Raw genomic sequence first — 18146 nt, 5'->3', positions numbered from 1 at the left:
TCTATGCACACAAACTGTCAAGCAGTTCAAGCTAAGCTGACTAAAAGACAAGTTTGGGAGTGAAGTCCTTCAGAATTTTTCTGTCAGCAGAGAGAGAGAGGCTGAGCCCTGAAAGGACAATGCTAGAAACAAGAACAAAAAAATAAATAAATAAATGTCTACACCTTGGCATAAAATGCACCAAAATACAAGTTGTATGGAGGGAGGGAAAGATTGGCTACTGCAGCAGTGATCATTTAAACATCAACTGTTATGGTAAGTTTACTTACACAGCTGTACTATGTTTATCATAAAGAGATTTACCTCACTGCCTATCCTGCTTTGATATGGTCAGATGCATACACTGCAACCACTCCAAACACATCCAGTTATAACTGTGCCCAACAATTACAACCACTTTATTGATTGTGTACAATGCAAATGCTGAAATGTGACAAAATAAATGCAAACATAACAGCCACAGCACTATAGTCTACATCATTGTTGTCAGATTTTATATATATATATATATATATATATATATATATATATATATATATATATATATATATATATATACATACACACACACACACACACACACACACATATATATATATATGTATGTATAGATATAAATACATATATATGTTTAGATGGGATCCGTACAGATCCCCGACTGCATTTTCCACAGAATCCCAGAATCCTTCATCGGCGAACACACTTGTTCGAATGTGCTGTTCATCGAAGCAGCACTTTCACATAAGTTTGTGTGTAGTGCCGGTCGTACTACGGTGCAGATAAGGGAAGATTCCCTTTTCCCCACTATAGTGCGACCTCGGAGTGAGAATATTAAAGTGGGGGGTGTGGAGCACAGCCCCCCACATGGGGGGTGCAGGGGGGCTTGCCCCCCCTGCATAAAAAGTAGATTTATTGGGGGGTTTTTGTTGTTTTTTTTTTTTAATGCCCTTTAACGAAAGCACTTTTCAGTGAAAGCACTTTCGTTAAAGTGTGTTTGGTGGTTGTGGATTCGGACTACTGAACTTTCATTCAATAGTCCTAGATACATATACATATATATATATATATATATATATATATATATATATATATATATATACATATACACACACACACATATATATATATATATATATATATATACACACACACACACACACACACACACACACACATATATACACACACACACACACACACACACACACACACACACACACACACACACACACACACACACACACACACCTGTCCATTACAACCCCCCCACACAAACAGGTGCCCACCAATTATAGCCAATTTCCTGATTTTGTACGTCAGATGTCTGTTGTGACCAAATGAGTGAAAAACACAAATAATACCCACAAGTTATATATTTCAGTTTGTTGCGATCAGGCAGCAATCCACTGTGTATGTATTTATCCATCTACATCATCATTAACCCCCTTTTTCTCATGTTTGTATGGAGTCATGGAATCACATCAACATCAGTCTATGTTTCCAAATCACCTAGAACCAATGTATACACTGCCAAGTGACGAGCCCTAATAAAGTCCCCCTGTTAGAGACATATATGTGTCTGTGTATATTTATTGATATGGGTGTACTTAAAAACATCCAAACCTATGCTGTCACTAAAGACAGCAAGGCATTATATATCCTCCCAGATATAACCTCTGAGCTTGCAACTACAAAACATCTTTATTTCAGACAGACAAGTCCCACTGCACATCTCAAGTGGGGGCTGCACCTCACATACTCCCTGCTAATTATATTTATTCCAAGTAAGAGACTGCACAGCATTAAGGAAAAGGCATATTCTCCAAGCCTGGTATAGCAGTCTCACAAATCTGTCAATCAGTTGTTCTGTCAACCAAAATGAGACAACAAAACAGTTGTCAGCTGTGCAGATAGTTAACTATATTCATGTCTGCCTTATAAATATATATGTATAGGCACATGGGTTAGTCTGTGTGTGTGTGTGTGTATATTTATATGTATAAGAATATACACACACACACACACACACACACACATACATACACAGGCATGGGTATATTGTGTGTGTGTGTAGCTATATCAATATGGAGAGAGAGAGAAAGCGTCACACACGTGTGTGTGTGTGTGTGTGTGTGTGTGTGTGTGCGTCTGTATGGATATTTACTTATTTATACACATACAGGCACACACTTATCTACACATGACTGCGTATTTATATTCACATTTGCATATAAATATCATGTACACACGCAAAAAAGAAATAAAGAGAAATATGAATAAAGTCCAAGAACCGATGCAAACTTCTAGACTTTTATTTGATACAATAAATACAAATGGTTAACTTTAGTACTTTCATTTCAACACTAAATGGGACTTGCTAAGAAGTTATGCTAACTTCAGCTAAAGACACTAATTTATATGCTGACATGTAATTACCTGGCATATACATTGAACAACTGTTATTAGCAAAATGTTTCTAAATTAATTCATTCATGAATAAAAATAAACACAAAACCACACAAGTGAATATTTTATATGCAGTATGCTGGACTTATTTTAGTATTGGTGGGGCAGTGATGGATCCTAAGAGTGCCCTAAGGGTGTTTTATCTTGGGGGGGGGTCTTTATATGCCCTACCCAATACCTGCCCTATCTCCCATTCTCATCGATTACATTAGAGGGCAACTGCCCTCTTTGAACCATGCCTCCTCTAAGGCAGCATCATCAATCAACACCCCCCCATCTGGGGTGGGCATTCCCATTCCTTCCTGCTGCTCCATCAATCGTCCGAGCTGCTTATTGAACCTGGGTTGACTGGGTCGTAGTTACAGCTTTATACATTTATGCTACTACAGCATTCAAATTGATCAAATCTTTGAAGATCCTCTGATTTAGTGTTTATTCATGAGGGTTTGTCCTAGTCCTGCTCATCTTGTCTGCCTCAAAAATTTGCTCTAACATAATGTAAGATGCCTGTACAGAAATAGTCTTGCTCATCTTGTGCAGAGGTCCTAGGACTACAGATGATTAGAGAGTTGGCAGCATATATGAAAGCTAACATCTCTTTTATATTGAAGTGATATGGTATGTTTTTTTTGTTCCAAAGACTGTGTATTTTGATTCTCAAAGTCATGATCCCCAAAGCAAAGTCTAAGACATCTGTAGTGAGTGACTGTGCTGGAGCAGGAGTGGAGAATGGGAGACCTGCATTTGAAGATTTTTGCTGTCTCTATCTCCATTTTCTCTAATTCTAGACATGGAATTTGAAAAGTCAAGGGATGTTGGTGCTGGGACCACAGAGACTTCTGGTACCATTGTAACTTTTTCATGTGGATTTTTGCAAGGAGTATCATTAATATTAGTGATGTCTTGATACTCAGAATCCTGAGGAATTCCCTTGCTGAGACAGAAGTTTGAGTGGAGAACCTCTGAAATAGCTCTAAATACAAATCTATTATTTCCTATGAAAGAATAGTTCTTTGAACTGAGGTGTGCAGGAGACACCCCAGGAAAACAACTGAGTGAGGAGTCAGACAAGACTTCTGTAAGGTCTCTAGGAATCCCAGTCTGTATAGGAGATCCCTTAACCAAGTAAGGGATTCCTGACACGTTGAAAAAAGAACCTCTGCAAAGATGAGCAAGTTATTTAAATAAGGGAAAAGGTAAATACCTCACAGCCTGCATTAAGCTATCACAGAGGTTAGACACTTTATGAACACCTTTGGAACAGTAGACAGTCCAAAGGGTACGGCAGAGAATTAATAATGTAATCCAGACACACACAACTTTAAGAAACACCTGAAATCTCGTTCTACAGGAATATGATGATATGAATCTTTTAAATTTAAGGTCACTAGAAAATTCAAATTGGGAGTAAGGGGTATGTTGAACTTGGGCACTATCACAAACTGGTTCAGAAAGAAAGGTACAGAAATGGTCTCCTACAGGCTTCTTTCTTTGGCACCAGAAACATCCTTGAATAAAATCCATCTCCCAACTGAGGAAGAAGGATAGCTTGTATCATCCCCTGAGCCAGCATATGCTGGATGATAGGAGGAAAAAGAAGAGCTTAGTCTGCTGGATGAGGAGAAATCCCCTGAAAAGGAGGGCAAGACTCACACTGCCATCTGTAGCCTTGATGGATTTCTCTCATGACTCATCTGTCTGAAAAGAAAATCTGTTGCCAAAGAGAGAGATGGAGGTTCAAACATTCTGGAAGGATTAAAGGATTGCCAGGGTGGGCAGGGTGATTCCCACATATAGTTATTCAGTTATTCAACTGTTCTTTTTTTCTGGGGAGTCCCTGCTTTCTTTTTGGAATCTTCCTATTATTGCGTTTTCAATTTCTGCTTACCAGCAGATTGCTAGGACTGTTTAATTAGCTTTTTATTGAAATTAGACAAGGGAGAGCAGAATCCCTTTGTTAATTTGGAGAAAGAGGACTAAAATTCTGAGAAATCCCTAAAATCAGCTTTTCCTTCTCATCATAATTGTTAATCACCAAATAGTTCTCTGCCAAATGAAGAATTCATAATTCATTTTTGACATCTTCTGGGAGATTTTATGAATGCAACCCAGAAAATCTCATAACAACATTTCCAGAGGCCGAAACCCTTGCAGTAGCATCAGAATAGTCATATACACCTTTTAAATAACGGGTAGAGACTTGAGAAACAATAGAAACCAAATTACACACAGCAGATTCTTTCGTACAGAAGGCAACAAATGCCAACGCATTTCTCACATTCTCACAAGTGGCCAGGATAAACTTCAACTGACAACTACAAATTCTAAAAATAAGGGCTGCGCAAGCATATACTTTTTCACAGGATAATCAAAAAGCCTTCCCATCTTTGTCAGGAGAAGGATTAGTATTAACAAAATGCTTAACTGCTGGGTCAGGTCTAGGAGTACTGTATAAAAATTTAAGACTGAGGAACCTTATATAATCTATCTGTCTGGAAGCAGCTTGCTCACGGTCAGGGAAATTACAGGATGTGACAAAAACATAGGCGTATGTTCAGGAAGCTTTAGCTGTAGTAAATCATATTATTTTTTGAGGGAATGAAAAACATCACTGTTTTCATAGAAATAAATGATTCATTTTTAACAGCACCAGCCATATAAGAAGGATCAAGAGCCTGTATAAATCTCTGAGCTAAGCCCAATTAATTGCTTATGCCCTCTGTCACTGAGGCAGGAAACGATATATGTTAAGTCTTTTATTTCTTAATGACAGGAAATCCTGAAAACATAGGCTCAGAATTGTCAGCAATCACCTATCTGGGGATGAGCACTGCTTTCCTGATAAGCGGAGAGGCATTCCCTGCCCATTCTCCCAGGACTGGGAACAGTTTTTCTCCCCCTGCCCACTACGGCAAACCAACAGCTGCAGATGATGTGTCTAAGCCTAGTCCATGGTAGCTGTAGGGACTACACCAGAGGGACAAAAGTAAAAAGTAAGTGGCCCAAGGAACCAGCCACAGAGGAGTCGCCCACCTGTGGCTGAAGCAAAGTATCAGCATGCTGTGGTGGAAAAGACCGCATAACAATCTTTCTTTTTGTGGATGGAAGAAGGTACACCTAAAGAATTGGTCGGTTATTCCATTGATAAGTTGGAAAAGGTGCCTGATTCCTTGGGAAGCTTAGCAGCAATAGCGGTTGAAACAGGTAAGTTGTAAAAAAGTTAATTTTTCTCCAAAATAACATTCCATCTGTGTTGTCCATTTTCATTCTTCCTCAACATGTGAGTTTGGATCCAATCTGGCTGCTTTTTACAGCTTGTGGCCTACTGCAAACTCTCAAGCTCTTCCCTTACCCATAATGCTATAGTCCCCCTCCATACCTCAGATCTTGTTTGCTGCTTTTTTTATTTCTAAACTACAATGTATATATGAGAAACCACTACCTGGAAAAAGAGGAACATTGTCTCCTCTGGTTTACTCTTGTTCTTCCAGAAGTTGTAAACCACAAAAGGTGGGAGGATGGTGGGAAGGGAGTTGAGGAAGAATGAAAATAGACAACACAGATGGAATGTTATATTGAGAACATAAGTTCTTTATCTGATGATGTCAGTTTTAATTTATTCCCCAACATGTGGGACAGAGTCCCCAGCTACCTGAATCCCAGGTGGACTCTAAGAAAGGATATTCCTGAGTACTGTTGAGCTGAAGTCAGCCCTTCCCCTAGAGACCAGATGAACTTTGTAATGAGCAAAAAAAGTATGAGAATTACCCCAAAGTGGCTCCAGCACAAATATCATCCATGGAATATCTGGATAGAAATACTAAAGAGATTGTCATGGTTCTAGCTGAATGAGCTCTCAAATGTTTGGGCAAGGACAAACCCAATTTATTGTAGACAAAATAAATGCAATCAGCCACTTAGCTAAGGTTACTTTGGTAACTGGTTTAACCAGTCTTGGTTCTGAAAAGGAGACAAATAATTTATCTGACTTTCTGAATTTGTCAGTTCTATGCTGATAGAAACTTGTCTGTGAATGTCCAACAAATCCAAAATGTATTCCTCTTAGTTGGAGAAATTTGGGAAGACTGGAAGGTTGATGAATTGATTAATGCTGGATCCTGACACCACCATAGTAAGAAAAGATGGGTTGATTCATAAAGGCACTCTGTCTTTATGAAAAATCAAATATGTGGGTTTAGAAGATAAGTCTTGCCACTGTGGCGACCCCTAACAGGAGCAGCCGAAAGGAGAAGAAGAAAAAGCTTGCAGTTCTGAAACTCTCCCAGCTGATGTAATAGCTACCAAAAATACTTCTTTCCAAGTTAAAAACTTAAGTTCACATTTAGCAGCTGGTTCAACTGGTGACTGAGTCAGGGCTTGTAATATTAGGTTCAAATCCAAATGTGGAGTAGGATCTTTAAAGGGAGGTTTCAGCAAAAAATGTTCCTTTAATAAATGCCTTATGTAGTCATGATGAAGCTAAGGAAGAATTGTCAGCTCTGACATGCAAGTTAGAAATAGCGGCCAGTTGCACTTTGACTGTTGAAGAACTAGCCCCTTCATTAAAAATAGTAGCCAAAAATTCGAGACCTTTGGGTACTGTCACTGAAAAGAGGTCAGGGCCTTCCTGTTTAGCCCAAGCAACAATTCTTTTCCATTTACTTTTGTATATCTTCCTAGAGGAAGCTTTGTGGGAAGAAAATATGATGTAACAGACAGAAGAGAAGAGTCTGGGTTGTTTAGCTATCAGTGGAATTGGAGAAACCATGCTGTCAACTTTAGGCTCAAAATGTCCAGATGAAGCATGTTTGTCAGATGAGACAGAAGAGCTGGAATTGGATCCAGGATCCATGGAGGATGAATTAAATAAGGCCAGAGAAAGGGAAACCAAGTCTGATGAGGCCAATAAGGGGCAATGAGGACGACTTTGCTCTTCAATTGAGATGCTTTCTGAAGAAATGTGACAATTAGAGAAGTTGGGGGTTAAGCATAAAGGAGACTGGAGGGGTCAATCATGGAGAACCAGCATCTTTCAGTGATTCCCTCAGTGGGGTATCAGGGCAAACAGCCTGCTGCACTTGTTGTTGAGGGGAGATGCAAAAAGATCACAGCACAGTTGGCTCCACTGGTAAAATTTATTTTTTTGCAATTTCCCTGTTCAGAGACCACTCATGAAGGAAAAGAATGGACCTGCGCAACATGTCTGCTATCACGTTGGATTCCCCCGGAATGTGCATTGTTATCAGAAATTGATTGGATGAGATCACCCACTGCCACACTCTGAGGGCTTCTTGACATAAGGAGTAAGATCTGGTTCTTCATTGTTTGTTGATATACCAGACTACAGATAATATTGTCTCTGTCTGAATCGCAATAGTCCCTGAAGGGAAAGAGTTTTGAAAGGCCTGCAATGTTAGGAGAACCGTTCTCATTTCAAGGACCCTGATATGTGTGTTGGCCTCTTCTGGGGACCAGGTACCTTGGACTGTCTTTTCCAAGAAGTGCTCCCCTCCCACCCAAATGGAGATGCATCAGTGGTCACTATGGCCTTGGGCTGAGGTGAAGGGAAGATGTCTTTCATATAGTGGCAAACAAGGCTCCTATGAATTCTAGCACTTGAGTTGGTTCTAGATGACATTTGTTGAGATTGATTGTAATGCCTAGGTGAGAGCACAACTGAAGTACACAATCTCTTGCTTTGGTAAGTACATGCCTGGTTGGAGCAGTAATGAGCCAGTCATCCAGGTAAGGAAACATTCAGAATCTGTGTAGTGTCAAGTGAACTACTGCCATGCATTTGGTGAACACCCTGGGGGCTGTGGTGAGCCCAAAGGGCAGTGCTCTGGACTGGTAATGATGGGCTCCTAGCAGGAAGTGTAAGTATCTCCTAGATCATTTGTTCACTTTTATGTGATAGTATGCATTCTAAAGATTTAGTGAGTACATATAGTAGTCCTTGTGCAGGAAAGGCAAAATGGACTGAACTGTGACCATCTGAAACTCTGTGTACTGAACGGATTTGTTCAGTTTTTCTGAGATCCAAAACTGGTCTCCAGTCCCCTGTTTTCTTTGCTACTAAAAAGAATTTTGAGTAAGTTCAGAAATATTTTTGTCTAAAGGGACATCTTGGATGACTCTCTAGCAGTTTTTTTGGATTTCTAATGCTGCTGCTTTCCTCTGACTGGGTGGGATGTTGGGAATTTTGTTTACTGCTAAAGGGTGAGGAAGGGAAAAGGAATTATATAACTTCTGGAAATAATCCTCTGCACCCATGTATCTTCTGTAATGTCTACTACGCTCTCTGGTACAGGGATAGCTGACCCCTGATTGCCTCCAGAGGTGAACAATTTGGCCTCCTTTCAGGAGCGTTGATGGTTTCTGTCAGTGAAGGAATCTCTAGACCCCTGGTTCTGCGGGCCTCCTCTGCCTCCTGGGTGGTGTCTTCCATTAGTCCCCTCCCCCCTCTGACCCTGAGGGAACTATCTCCACTTGGATCACGGAAAGGACCCTGGGATTTTTTGAACCACATTTTCCAATCACCTTATTGATTCCTAGAAAAGGTTCTCTGAGGAATCGAAAAACACATGCCCACTGCAGACAGGGTCTTACCATCCTGCTCATGCCTGGACAGTGCGTCTTTCACTTTGGGGCCAAACAACGAGCTTCCATCAAAACGCACAGTGATGAAACAGGACAGGATCTTACCATCTTGCTCACACCTGGGCAGTGTGTTCTTCACTTTATAGCCAAACAAGAGCTTCTGTCAAAAGGAGCATTGATAAAAGAGGACTTAAAGTGTGCCACAAAACACAGGCACATCCAGGTATGTCTTCTAATGGCAATACCTGAACCCACCCCCATGAAGTACCTTCAGCTGCATGTGAAATTAACCTCACAGATGAATTAATAATGGACTGTAAGGTAGCCAACTGTGATGCAACTGAAGTCTGTGCCTCAGCAGTTACTGTTTCTGAGAGGGATTTGGAGAGCTCTTTAATCAAATCCATCTGTAGTCTGGTAAAGTGTGCCAAGTAGTTCAGCAATCTAACAGCAAATGTTGCTGAAGAGTAAACATGTTTCCCAAATCTTTCCATCATTCTAGACTCCCTGTTAGGGGGATGAACAGATGAATTCTGCAGCATGAGTTATTTCTTTGTGGCCACTGCTCCTACCATGGCATCTACCAGTACTTCCTTGCTCCAAAACTCTTTCTCATTAGGTGATGCCAGGATCCTATCTGGTCTCTTTGGGATCAGCTCAACAGAATTGGGTTCCTTCCATGCCTGCCCAGAGATCAACTCAATGACCTTGTCAGCAGGTGGAGTCTCCCAGGAAGTAGATGGGCCAGACCAAAGTGCCTCCAAGAATATCAATTTCTTCTGGAAAGGGGCATCAGGAGACCAACCACCCCTTTGCTTAAGTATCTCCAAAATGTCTCCAAAGGAGACATCATCAAGTGGTGACCTTGGGGACCCTTTCCCTTCATCAAAATCAGTATCTTCTGTGATTGACTCTCGAGAGGAGTCTAAGTGCCTCTTCCTAGGGACTTCCTTGGTGGAGGTGCTCTGGAGAAGTATTCGAAGAAATAAGGGTACCTTGTAGGATAGCCTGGAGATTTTGGGCTGGCTGTCCCTGTCTGGTAGAGTGATGAGGCTTATGGCACAAAGACATCTGGGAACCAGATATAAGATCCAAGGGGTGGAGCTGTCTGAATTCTGAAAGAGAATGTTCTTACTACTACCACAAAGCAAAATGTCCCAGGAAGAAAGGAAGGTGATACAGCTGAGAAGAAATGCTTCTGGACCACTGGATCCCTCTGACCCACAGCTAGCCCACCCGAGGCAGAAGTCAAATGTTGAAGCTCCAAGGGGTGGAGAAAGCTCCAATTGCTTTAGAGTTGACTCTAGCACCTCTGAGCTGACAATGGCGCTTTTGCTCTAAGAGTCATCTGACAGAAGGAATCAGATCCAGACACACCGCAATCTTTGGATCTGAAACAGACAGTCCAGGAAGGCTCGGATCCAAGGGCTCTAAAACCGAAGGACAGATCAGAAAAGGATGGAGTAATACTGGTGAAGGTCTCCTGAACAGAAGGGACAGGAGACAGAAGAACTCCCACCTGTATCTGCACTGAAAAGAAACTTCCTCCTCATTATATCCACATCTGCCACATCAGACTCCTGGGAGAACAGAAAGAAGAAGCTAAGCAGGGTGCTCTTGAGTGAAGGTGCCTCTCTAAAATAGGGGAAGGTAGACGAGAGGGGACCATGTCCAGAGAGGATGCATAACAGGTACGGGGGAGCTGTTTCAGCTCTGATAGAACTGGATCCGAGGAGGCAGTCCTACTGTCCAAAGCAGTCGGATCAGAGGATTTGGGCTTCAGATCTGACCATTTCAAGACCTTCAGGGCCAGTTTCTTGTTTGGAAGGATCCAAAAGGTTCAGCTTGTCTTTTCATCTGGTCTGCCTTGGAGGGATAAGCTCCAGTCAGTGATTCAGAAAAACTAGTTGGAAGAAGTTCCTTTAAAATCAACTTGTTTTTTTTCATCCACTAAAGCACTAGGATTAAACAATTTACAAATCTCACAAGAGACTTCCAAATGTGCAGGCCCTAAACAATACATGCAAGAGTTGTGGATGTCAGACAAGGGAATCTATTGCCCACGCTCCTTGCACTTTTTGAATCTGCATAATTTTTCAACCATATTCACAGTAAAAGGAAAAACTACCAACAACAGTAGGGAAGATTACCAGAAATGGTAAAAAGGGACAGAAAGGGAAAATTTACTACCAGCAATGACATTTAGATATGCTAGAGAAACACACAGAGCTGAAGGAGAATACTAAATGATAAGAACAGATACACGAAAAAGATATCAAGGTATTAAGAATAGAAAAAAACTTTGCAACTCACTGCAATGCTCGACAGCTCACAGCGACCACGTCCGTATGCGAAGGAGGCAAACTAGATCTGGGAATCTAGGATATGAAGGGGGACTATAGCATTATGGGCAAGGGTAAGAGAGTTTGCAGTAGGCCACAAGTGGTAAAAAGTGGCCAAGCCGGATCTGAGGATTGGATCCAAACTCATATGCTGAGGAATGAATGAAAACTGACATCAGCAGATAAGCACTTTAAACACCGACCTCAGCTCCAAGAAGTAAATTAACACCAGTTTCTCCACAGAAAAAGTATATTTACATAAGTTTTAACAATTTTACCACAAAGGTAAAAATGTGATGCTCCCATTTAAAAGTGAACAAAGGTCACATGGCAGTCGAAATTTTACAGGAAAAAAAGTAATTTTTTTGTCAGAAAACAGAAAGTGGAAGGGAATTTATCTGCTCAGTAATGAAACAGTTTTAGCCAACCATCAATCCTAAAAATCCTTTAGGTGCCCTAAAGCTTTGGAAGTTGGCTGGCTATTATATCCTTGGCAAGACATAACCCCTATAGCTTAGGCTACTTCAGCAGTGATAAGATAAAGAACACCACTCACAGCCGCAAATTATTTAACAAAGAAAGAAAGAACATGAAAAGCTCTAACAATTCAATTCCCCTACCTCAGAAATATTTTGAAACAGATCAGTAAAGCTCTTAAAACCACCATTAAGGAATATAAAACCAAGTCTGCACTTAAAGTAGCTACAGGCAGAAAAAGAAAAGTATGAATCCTTCTTTAGCTATGTGAGGAAACTAAAAAAACAATATCCAACAGTGCATGAAATTAGTCCACAATAATAACACTCACTCTGACACAAAGAACATAACAAATATCAATATCATCAGTCATTCTGACCCAAAGAACATATCAAATATCTTGACAAAAAATATTTAAAATTTTATCCAATGCACCCATATTGCCCCTCTCACTATGCCTGCTATATTACTTTCATACAAAATCTACATAGTAGTAGTCCAAGAATCCATATCCTAAGCTAAAATTAATATTGTAACTGAGCCTGACACTATACCCTTTATTACTAAATATGAAATACCTGAACACCTCCAGTCTTTTCAACCTTAATTTAACTACTGGGTTTGTTCCAAATGCCTGGAAAACTGCTACAGTCATGCCCCTACATAAATGTGTTCCTTCTTCTTCTGACCACAGGAGCTATAGGCCCACTGGTCTCATCAGTCTTATATGTAAAGCCATGAAACAAACTGTATCCAAACTAAAAAATGTAGACATAGGCAATGCTACTGACCTTGCCCTAAAGTGGCAAGAAGGTCAGTTACTTTCAGCCACAGTCAGCTCCTACCCCCAACCAGCAGTTATAACCACTTCTATGCATGCTTCAGATGTTAAATTGAGAAAGAAAAAAAAAATCATGGTGCCACTCTGGTGGTATAGCAGGATAAAGCCCTGACTATGGGTCAGCTGGCTTGCGTTTGAGTAGCAACTCAAGCAACTGATAGAGAGGTGGGGCAGGATGAATGTGTATGTCCTATTGGTGCTCACCGGTGACACTCCCTAAGGGGAGGTGTGGTCCAAAGAGAGGAGTTAATCTCGGACGTGATCAAAGAACATGAAGGATGGGGAAAGAGAAAGTGTGTAGGGCATAATAAAATAAAAAAAAAACAAAACACATGACAGAAGCACAAATGTCTGATTCCCCAAGACAGTCTTTACATCCACAACTGGCCCCAAGAACATCAGAGTAAATTCAGAGGATAGGAGAATGGCTGGCTGGCCTGGTGTGGACATAGGCCACGGGTTGCTGGGCCTGAATAAGTGAGATATGAGGAGACTAATAAAAGAAAAAAAATAATGGCCATGTAATGCATTTCAAATAAGCACTACACAAATAAAAGCTATACATTAAAGCATTCCAAGCTGCTTCAGACAAATCATATTAGTCCAGCAAATCCAGAATAATTAGCAAACAGTAGCAGTTAGCTCTCCACAAACCGCTATGACAGATATCCATCTTTCATTAAAATTAACAAGAAAGGACCATAATACAGTAATGCATTCAAATAATTGTCAAACCTATCTCCTGTCTCAAAAATGTGGAACACTACTTCTTACAATGAGGAACAAATGGGCAAAATGTGGAATACTTACTATCAGCTTCTCATTTAGGAAGTTTACAAGATGTAATTATGTTTACTAAATGTTATTATATAACTTTTCCTTCCTGCATACAAAAAGTTCAGAGGTTCATACGAGGTTACTAGGCTAACAGCCCTATAGCCCATACAAGCCTAGCCATGTTAATCTCAAGTTGCCCCAATTGTCCTTATTAAGTGAATGTATTTTGCAGAGCTATGGTCAACACCAACTTCCACTGTCCGTGAGGGACATGGGTACCACCCCTGGGGTGAATTTGCAGTCTCCCATCCATGTGTTCAGGTTGCACTTAAATGGTCAGTGAGAAGCTTTGCTCCATGTGAACTGGAAGTTTGTTCCAGAGCAGCGGCAGTCTCTGGGAGACATATTTGTCTCTCCAGCATGTTCTGTTAATGTCACAGGCTAGGTTAAGATCCCTAGAATGAGTGACTCTTGTGTCATTAGATTTGCGGATGTGAAGCATATGCAATTAGGGCAGGGTTGGAGACTGCCTTGTAGGCCAAGCACAAGTCTTCTCTCAGCAGCTTATGCAATACAGAGTACAGTGACAGGGTTTTTAGTATATCCACTCACATCATGGTTTGGAGGCCCTGTATTTTCTTGTTGAGGAGCCTTTGTGGTCTCTCCAGTTGCTTGCTGCAAGTGTCTGTTGAGGTACATGCAAAACGGAAGCACTGTACTCCATTAGTGGTCTGATGAGGGTAGAGTACAGTGGGGCTATAACATCCTTAGATCTGAATGCAATGCCCTTACTTATGAGGTGCACAACACATAATGCTTTCCTTACCACAGTGGAAACTTGGTGGTCAAAGTTCAGATTGCTATTAACCTGTGTTCCTAGGTCTCATACTACTGGGTTTGAGCTTAGGGGGGCTGTTGTCAATAATGTATTTAATGGGGAATTCTACTTTGCCAAAGGGAATAACAATGCACTTTTTTGCATTTAGTGTCCTTTGTCTGTGTTAGCCATTCCTGTAACATGTTAACATCATTGGAGGACTCCATGATTGCACCCAATTTGCAATCATCAGCAAACTTAGTAAGCCAAAGGCCATCTAATTTAGCCTGGATTTCCGAGAAGTAGATTCTGAACAGTAAAGGACCCAGCGCAGAACCTTGTGGTACACTACTGGTGACGGGTCTACTGGTAGAGGTGGAGTCACCAACTTTGACAGTATGCGTTCTGCTTGTGAGCCAGTTGGCTACCAATCTAGTGGTATAAGGGTTAATCCCCAACTAAGAGAGTTTTTCAATGATACCTGAGTGGGGAATTGTGTCAAAAGCCTAGGCCAGGTCAAGATAGGCGGTATGCACTGTCTTACCATCATCCAGGACTTTGGTGACTTTCTCAAAGAAGTCTACTAGGTTTAATAAGCATTATCTACACTTAAGAAACCTAAATTGGGCTGGGTCTAGAGTTTGAAGGTCACCTATGTCCTTGCTGATAAGCTCCATGATGATTCTTAACGTGGCCTTACAGATGAGACTGCTTAGACTTAACGGTCTAAAGTTCCCAGAGTCTGTTGACGGCTCCCCTTTGTGCAAGAGGATTACTGTTGTTGTTCTGCACTCTGCTGGGACAAAGCCAGTTCTCAGGCTATGGTTAAGCAGAAGTCTAAGTGCTTAATAAGCATCCTAGGATATTATCTGGTCCTACTGAGTCCATATTTTTGGCCTTGGAGAGTGCAGATAAGAATGATCTCTAGAGATACTAGGCAGAAGGCTGATGTCAGGTATGCTTTGGTGTATGGCCAGTGGGGCTAGGGGGGGTAAAGTCCGCACCAAATCTGTCAATTAGCAGCTTGACAAATTCCTCCAATGCACTATGCTGGTACCATCTATTGCCATTTCTGCACAAAGATGAGCATTCCCTTTTAGGTTTTGGACATAATTAAAGAATGCTTTATGATTATCCTTAGCCAGAGACACTATTTTAGCTTCATACTTAACTTTAGAGGATTTCATGAGATTTCTGATTTGCCTGTTCGAGCTGAGGAGAGAATTCTTCCTCTGCTGAGTCAGTTCTCTCTTATTCTAAGACATCAGTTTCTACCTCTTGTTATATAGCCTGTTTATAACAGAGGTCCACCAGACTGGCTTGTTTGTTTGGGAGGACCTGGTTTTGATCCAGTCAGGTACAGCCGAGTAAATACAGTTGCTTAAGTGTTTGTACAGGGCATCTAAGTGCACCTCTGTGTAGGGGATCATTGTTGTCTCTGAATGTGAGGGGGATATAAAACTTTTTATACCATTGCTTAGTAGTCTGAAGTTTGCTTTGGAAAAGTTCTTTAGTTTTTTTTGCTCCTGTGAGGCTGTCAGGTACAACAGTTACTTCGAAAGACACAGTTTTATGGTCTGACCTTACCAGGAAAGGCATCACAAAGTGGGAAGTGCAGTGACTCCCCATGTTGGTGAGTACTATGTCTAGGATATTTCAGCCCCTTGTGGGGATGCTGACTATCTGTTCCAGACATTTGAATTAACAAAGTCCAGGAACCTCTGGGTGACTGTGTCTGCACTCGTATACATCATCCAGTTGATGGAAGGATAGTTGAAATCACCATTGACTAAGGTGACAGGTTGTATGCAGAGTGATTCCAGTAAGTCCAGGTAGGTGATGTGCTTTTCTTGGTTCATGGTGGGGGACCTATAGTTAGCAATGATCTGGTAGGGTATTGTGCCTAAAGTTAACTCGACAAGGAATAGTTCGAAATAGACATACTGTTTGACCAGTCTTAAGGTGTACTTGGCTTTAATGAAGATGGATACCTCTCCACCGATGTCTGAACATCTGGAAAGCATTGCAGCCTTGCGCAGCCGGGATGCTCTCTACGACCTTGAACCATATCTCAGTGAATGCACAAATGTCAGCATCTTTAAAGATGAGGACTGCTTCCAGGGAGTGCAGCTACATATGTTTGGACTTCTAGCATTAAGGAGGAGAACCTCGAGTTTGCCTCAGGTGGATTTTGTTACATCAGAAATTTTGTTGTTTTGACATTGCCTAAAAAAGGCACTATGGGGAGGCAAGCACCTTTGCCAGTATCCAAAAGCCTAGAGGAGACAGGTGCAGACCCTCTGACAAAGCAGCAGCATGGCCTGTCAACCATATTATCCCAGAAGCTAAGCCAAATTGTTCCAATTGTTGAAGTTATTCTTATGAATTAATATGATTCAGTATTATTTACCATAGATATCGGTAAAACAAAAAAAAAATCTTAAAGTATGTGTGGCAGACCACAGAGTGGAAAATGGAGTTAAGACTCAAAACTAGAAGCAATCCTCCATACATATTACTCTAATTCACATAAAAAGTTAATTGAACTACATATTTTACATCAACAGGCATTTCCTGAACCATTAGAATGAAATGCAAATATCTGGCATTACTTTCTGTACTCCTTAGTGATTTATTAGAACATCAAAAACTGTATAAGGGATAGGACAAATATGAGGTATGGTATCTGTTTTTCTGTTAGTATTTATAAAAATAAAACAAAACAGGCAGAACTATGGTACCTGGTGTCCTGCTAGAAGCAAACTATGCAGAGTTATGGTATTTGGTGGCCTGTCAGTACTTATAAATAAAAACTGTCAGAATTATGGTATCTGGTGTCCAGACAATATTTTAAAAAAATCCCTGAAAAAGAAACCCATCCTTCAAGATCGAGAGTGTCTACTCTTAAAACCCAAGGTAAATGCTGAGATTGGTCACTCTAGACTACTGATTTCTAGTGTTTACCTTATGTTTATTTACTGATTACGTGCTTTATCCTAATCTGAGTTATAGCACAACCATATTTAAGATAAATCCATAATCTGAGAATGAATGAATATTTTAGTCCTTTTCCCACAACCAACTGCATCGTTTGCTTGGCCCAGCTATAGTCCTAGATGATCAGGGTCCCCCAGAGCCACAGGTATTGCAGAAGCCTAATACCAGCTACGGTTCTACCTATACGACATTGTGCATTTTGGAGGGTTCTGCTATACCAAATGGGACTAGTCATCATTAATTCTTGTTTTTTAAACCTTTTTATAAGTTCAGACCCTTGGTGGGTATGGGTTGCACAGTGCAAGATGTGCCATTCCATTTCCTTTTAAAGATCCTAGCCACATTCCACTAATTTGTTTAGAGTAAAAAGGTAACATCATGTCATGAAAAGTGCCATTAGGGAATAATGCAAGGTTCTTAGGAATGACTTGCCAGTACTAGTGAGGGTAAGTGACTTCCTCAGGATCACTAAGCTTATTAGACTAAACCTGTATTTTGTTAGTGGTATCAAAGTAATTTGAAATGCATATTCCAAGCTCTACTCAAAATTAAAAAAAAATGAGTTTTTACCAGCAGTATAGTTCTCTGGATTAAACAGCATGGTTACTTTTTGAGTTTCTGGGTTAATATTCAGCAGATGCCCCTGCTCACAGCCCACGTATAAATCAGATGTCGATGTCCAGCAGTGAGAGACAGGACGAACCACAGGCTTCCTGACTTCTCCTGGCTTTAACATAAATCAAAAAATGACAAAGAGGGTTAGCAAATGTTATACCCACAAAAACATGTTTTCATATTAGCAGCCACATACTTTATTGCCACAGTAAAT

General features: G+C 40.7%; 1 protein-coding gene across 1 annotated transcript in view; it reads right to left on the bottom strand.

Annotated features, from left to right (window-relative positions):
• CFAP43 (cilia and flagella associated protein 43) overlaps positions 1 to 18146 on the bottom strand; it is a 3581735-nt gene that overhangs the window by 3076392 nt on the left and 487197 nt on the right. The window contains exon 6 of the mRNA XM_044055952.1: positions 17888 to 18044. Within this exon, the coding sequence (XP_043911887.1) occupies positions 17888 to 18044 (157 nt within the window). The remainder of the gene's footprint in view (positions 1 to 17887; positions 18045 to 18146) is intronic.

The sequence above is a fragment of the Protopterus annectens genome, chromosome 14.part0, assembly GCF_019279795.1.
Source record: "Protopterus annectens isolate FY-2018-M chromosome 14.part0, PAN1.0, whole genome shotgun sequence".
NCBI lineage: Eukaryota > Metazoa > Chordata > Ceratodontiformes > Protopteridae > Protopterus > Protopterus annectens.
Note: the sequence above shows the minus strand (reverse complement) of the source record. Positions and strands in the feature narration are given on the sequence as shown.